The sequence below is a fragment of the Rutidosis leptorrhynchoides genome, chromosome 5, assembly GCF_046630445.1.
Source record: "Rutidosis leptorrhynchoides isolate AG116_Rl617_1_P2 chromosome 5, CSIRO_AGI_Rlap_v1, whole genome shotgun sequence".
Classification (NCBI taxonomy): Eukaryota; Viridiplantae; Streptophyta; class Magnoliopsida; order Asterales; family Asteraceae; genus Rutidosis; species Rutidosis leptorrhynchoides.
Genome location: NC_092337.1, coordinates 126,673,980 through 126,679,697, shown reverse-complemented (window position 1 = coordinate 126,679,697; position 5,718 = coordinate 126,673,980). Strand labels below are relative to the sequence as shown.

General features: G+C 39.0%; 1 protein-coding gene across 1 annotated transcript; it reads right to left on the bottom strand.

The window, feature by feature from the left end:
- Positions 1-2,546: 2,546 nt before the first annotated feature.
- Positions 2,547-5,278, bottom strand: LOC139849007 (uncharacterized). The gene is made up of 6 exons (XM_071838683.1): positions 5,102-5,278; positions 4,089-4,394; positions 3,651-3,854; positions 3,104-3,267; positions 2,875-2,995; positions 2,547-2,804 (listed from the first exon to the last, which is right to left on the bottom strand). The coding sequence occupies exons 1-6, from the start codon at positions 5,276-5,278 to the stop codon at positions 2,547-2,549; spliced, it is 1,230 nt and encodes a 409-aa protein (XP_071694784.1).
- Between the last annotated feature and the right edge of the window lie 440 nt (positions 5,279-5,718).

The following is a 5,718-nucleotide window of genomic DNA, read 5'->3' as shown; positions in this document are numbered from 1 at the left end:
TTTTGCGTGACAACTTGTATCATAAAATGCAGAATTACCAGTGATAGGCGGAGCGGGACGCTCAATAATCCTCAGACCGACAAAACTCTGAATTTGACCATGCATCTTTGTGTTGGTTGCTTCTATAATGAGGCTATGGTGAAGGATATCGGAAAAAGATAGCAAGCTTTCGTTGGTCTTAAGTTTTCCTGCAGGAGTAATACGCAGATCAAATGTAGGGCTTGCGTTGTTGCAAGTGAATGCTGTGTGTTGGAATACGTTAACATCATTTATAAAAAGGCTGAATATCTATAATTCCTATATGCACAATATGTGTAAACTTTTTAACTTTAAAAGTTGTAGCCTAGAATATAGAATCACCAGCGTAAGGCGGAACAGGGCGGTCAATAATTTTCAGACCAACAAAACTCTGAATATGGCCATGCATCCTCGTGTTGGATGATTCTATAATGAGGTTATGGTGAAGGAAATCAGAGAACAATAGTAATCTCTCGTTGGCTTTTAGTTGTCCTACGCGATAAATGCATAGATCAAATGCAGGGTTCGTGTTAGTAGAAGCGAACAATGTGTGCTGAAATACTTTGACATGATTTACAAATACCCAGAATATGGACTCCTTTCATTTAGACTTACCGGGGTGCATAGGGACCGCCGGGTCAATATATCGAAGGCCAACAAAACTCTGTAGGTGACCATGCTTAGGCGTGCTGATGGATACTATATTGATAGAATGGTCTAGAATGTTGGAGAAGGATAGGAGCTCTTCGGTGGCTATGGGGTTCCCTGCGCGGGAAATGGTTAATTTGAAAGCAATGGTGGCTGACCAGAGCCATATTATATGCCATCAAAATATATTTTTACAATGTTTAGAAGTAACCTGATTCTAGAATGAATGGTTCAGTTAATTTGAGAACGCAATACGGTTGTGCTTTTCCTACTCCTGTTCTGGTTTCCGATGAGTAAATCGATAGTGAGCAATTAGCAAATCCTGAGTGTGTTAGACGGGTGCTAGAGCCTGATAATCACAATGAAACAACAAATGAGGAATTCATATGTATCAAATGCGAGAAAATTGATTAAACCTTTTGAGGAATGTATATCGTACCTGAAGTCATGTGTGTATGGGAGGATCCAAATTGGTTGCCTGCCATGTGAGATATTGGGTGATACTTCTGCAAACTTAGACTTATATATAGTGAGAATTAAATATGAGTAGAGACTTCTCCTTTCCATATGGTCTTTCATTTTCCTTTTCACATTTAATAGGAGGGGAGGTTATTAATGCAAAGGGTGAAAAGGATGCCAAGGGTTGGAAAAGGGGACCATGAGGCATCATATTATCTTCCCACGTCCAGTTGTGTAAAGTAACTGTAAGCATAGAAACCATAATTAGCCAGCTGCTTTGTAAAAATATTATACATATACATTTAGGAATTATACAAATACATTTAATCACTTCAGGAATTATATATATAGATTTAGAAAATAGCCCCGAGTTAACTGAATATATAGGTTGGAGGGCATACCTTGGAAGAATAGGGCAATGTAAGCCATTGGTAGCTGGAGAAGTGGAGATTTAGCTCTTTAATAATCTGAGAGATCATGTGATCTGTCAAGTGTGGCGCCGATGTATGTGCTACGCGAAACCCTAAAGGTTCAGCCCATCATAAACTGAAGTATAAGAATGCCGTGTGGTCAGGTTATGTGGGTCGTTGCCTCGACACGGCCATTTATATATTTAAGTTAACCATGTTCAAAACAAACATGGCTAAATCCAACGCAAACAAACCAATCCTATAAAACATGCATACATGGATAAAAACCAGTTGGTTTCGATTCACATCTGATATTTACTTCGGCCTTTATTAGCTAGCTGAGAATACACAGCTATATAAGGGCCTTGAGTCGATAACGGGATCAGAATAACCGCAAACGAACAAATGCCATATATGGTGAAATCAATATGTGTACAATGCATGGATACACGTTCGCATTCTAAAGAGATAGGTACTTATTATTAGTAGTTGGGCAACTGAACAATGAGCGTGCGATACACAAAGGTAACCATAATGCAAAGAGATAAAAAACAACATCACAAACATAATGGAAAATTGTACCAATACAAACTTTATTGAAAACATTCAAAACCAGGGGGGATAATGTTATCTGTTGCAGGCAAAACACGCCAAGAACATAACGGAAAACGAAATTGTGCTTACAAATGTAAAAGCATCAAATTATAACTCTGTTTGTGGAGTCATTTATTTTAGGGGTGCATCTCCCTTTTTATTCATTTTTCTGGACCTCCTTGTCTTCACCGGTTGCTGTTTTGGGGGGATGCTCGTCTTCCGAATCAGACGTTACAATAAACCTGTAGGTCAATACAATGATTAGTATAACACTGAGACTGACACTGGGAAAGCACATGCACAATTTTTGACGTGTGGCTGTAGATGTGTGTATGGGTGTGCATAACCAAATTAAGTAGTTGGTTACCTTCGACGGCTTGGACGCTCCGAATCCTTGGGTGGAGTAGGCACATCGATTTAACGCTTAACCCCCTTTGAGGTTGAATGAAGTGGAGTGCTCGATTCAGCAACGGATTCAGCAACTGCAGGTATGGTATCCTCTGAAACATCCAAAGTAGGTGGGGTTTCGAGTACCGGCTCATCCAAGTAAACCTTAATGCAATTGAAACTTTCAAACGTCCCATGCTCATAATGGGAGCCTGTCTTTATCAATACAACCTGTGTGGTGCCCAATAGATTTGCGAGTGCATTTGGTAACACGGTTGTGCAGGTTTCCTATGTTTATGCAAAAATAAGATGGGGTTAGTAACAAAGAAAAATAAGAGGCGAAAAAGCAGGCTCTTACTTCGTCTTGTTCAGCCATCAAACATGGTGCTGTAGTCTGAGTCAACTGTTCAGCGGTTTCATCGAAGAAAACAATAACTGTTTCCGCAGTCGCATCGCGGACTTCGCATTGTACCCTGAACCTGGAAATGTTACATGAAGCCGAATGTAACGTTTACCATTGAATAATTAACCAGCGGGAAAGCGTTGCTCGAGTTGTTGATAGGAGGATAGGTTTAGATATTAAATACCGTGTAATTGGCTCAGGGACAAGCTTGGCGCATGATTCACACCAATAGCCACCAAACTGCCGCGTTATGCCCTTTTTCGCCTGACAAATACTGCAGGTGGTGTAATGCCACCCGTTCTTCATGCGAATATTCATGAGTTCAACTTTACACTTGAAAACGTCAGCCTGCAATTTAAGAAGTCAACTTGCTTATATTATATGTGGGTAAACAAAAGTGGCTGATAACAAAAGGGGAGACGGCGTTTGTAGGTAAGCTTACGGAATTGTGTTTCCCTTTCCGGGCTAGCACGAGGAGATCAGCAAGCGTGCCCTCTTTGGGGGGCGGGTAATGGCACCCGGCAAGTGGTTCTTCCTCATCATCACATAGCTGGACTCCGCTGAACAAAATATTTTCTTGTGTTTAGTAGCATTTTTAGATTTGTTATGCAAACAATATGTTACGTAATGAACCGACATAAACCTTATTTTGTTGATGAAATCAGTGAGGGTTGGTATTTCGGCGTCATCTAGAATCATAGTGGACGATGTGCTTGAGAGTGCCTTAGTACCTGCAGAGGTAGGCCGGCAATGGATGAGTATTTGCAATGTAATAGTACATCGAGGAATGGACTTAGAAGTGGAGAATACCGTAGTGGTTTTGTTTCACGGAAACGGAGCTCAAAATGATGCAATATTGGCCGGGTGACGGTGGCTTCTTCTGCAGGAAAGAACTCCCAAGGTTTCCCCACAATGTGACCCTTACTCGTTGACCCCTGCAAACCCAAAGAAGGGGTAACATCAAATTTGGGAATAATATGTAAGTAGTATGTTTAGTAATCAAATAGCCAGCTGCATGTGTTAAGTATCGTTCATTCGCAAGCTCGAATTCTAGAGCGCTGGTGCCCTGTTTAGGGGTCTGGGGTGAGCCCACATTAAGAACACATCCAACAGCATCTATGTCAAATTTGATAAGTTAGGGTCTACTATCTGTGGAGTAAACTTTTAACAGAAGTAGGTGAGGAAACTTTAAAAGGCATACCAATCAAGTATTTTCCCTCGGTAGGTTCCAAGGCGTCAAATGCAATGCACTTGAAAGGATGGCGGATGAACCCGGATAAACCTTCGATTGCTTGTCTCCTGAGAAAGGTGGATCCCTGCAACTGGATAAGGAACTTGTTGTCCTTCAGTATACGGTAAGTGTCTCTATTCGGAATCACTTCAAAATTCTTTAACAAATACACTGAGCCCTCTTTGAGCCTTAGAATAAAACAATGGGCCACAGTGTTTTTGGCAGTCAACTGAACAACATTCCCCTAAACAACATGGGATACATGTCAGCATTATACATATAAAATGAGGGCCTAGAGTGACACATTTTTCAAAATAAAGACAAAATAAAGACAACCCTACTCTAGCAGCTGCGTTTGTCTAATACATATTTTTTTATAGGCAACAACCACAAACTGTTAGAAACAGGAAGAATTGTGAAACATGTAATGGCAGGCAATTGTATCTTAAAATAAACATCTACTTCTGATGTATATGTGCACACATATATGTATTTATAAACAAAGAAACCTACCCAAATATATGTATATATATATATATATATATATATATATATATATATATATATATATATATATATATATATATACATATATTTGGGTAGGTTTCTTTGTTTATAAATACATATATGTGTATATATATATATATATATATATATATATATATATATATATATATATATATATATATATATATATATATATATATATATATATATATATAGACACACATATATGTAAAACATGTTTGATGTATTATATAGCGGGCAAAAAATGAAACACTACTAATGGACAGCATCAGCCTATATAAATGTAGTATATGGTGCTTTTGAAAATTAACCAACACAAATACATGGGGACATGGAGATAACAGCCAGAGGATAACTATTCTATACATATAGATAAATATGATTATATACAAAATAATAAACAATGTAACTGGGAAAATGCACCTTCTCATCAGAAGCTATAAAATCAGTGCTGAGATATTTGCCGTAGACTGTGTACGTATCCCATGTCCTACAGATCATGACCTTAACGACCGCGTCCTGACCTACCTGCAATTCATCAAGGTAAACATAAGTGCGCTGAACGGCCTGGGCAATGGAGTTTTCAGTAGGTAGTGCCATTTGAAGATGGGTTGTGCTTAATAATGTATAATAATGCAATATGGATTGTGCTTGATAAGGGATAATACTACTATATATGATAACAATTTATAGGCCTAGATGGAACACGATGAACAGCATCAGACCTGAAAATCATAATTGAAAAGGCATTTGAAAGGGCTTTCATAACAAATTCCCAACTTAATTTAAGGGAGTTACGAATCAAAATTTAATTCTACAAACAGAATCGTATTAATTACCGGAATTAATAATGGCGGGTCAGATCTATGAGGAAGGCGAACGGACCGTCACCGGAATTGAAGGGAATGTAACCTAAAATTGCATACTTAGAGGAGGAGACCCGGCGGCCGATTGCATGTAGGTTGCGAGCCCATTTGCCGGCGTCGGCACACGTCATTGAAGGTAGGAGATGAACGTGGCGGTTATACAGTGATAGATTA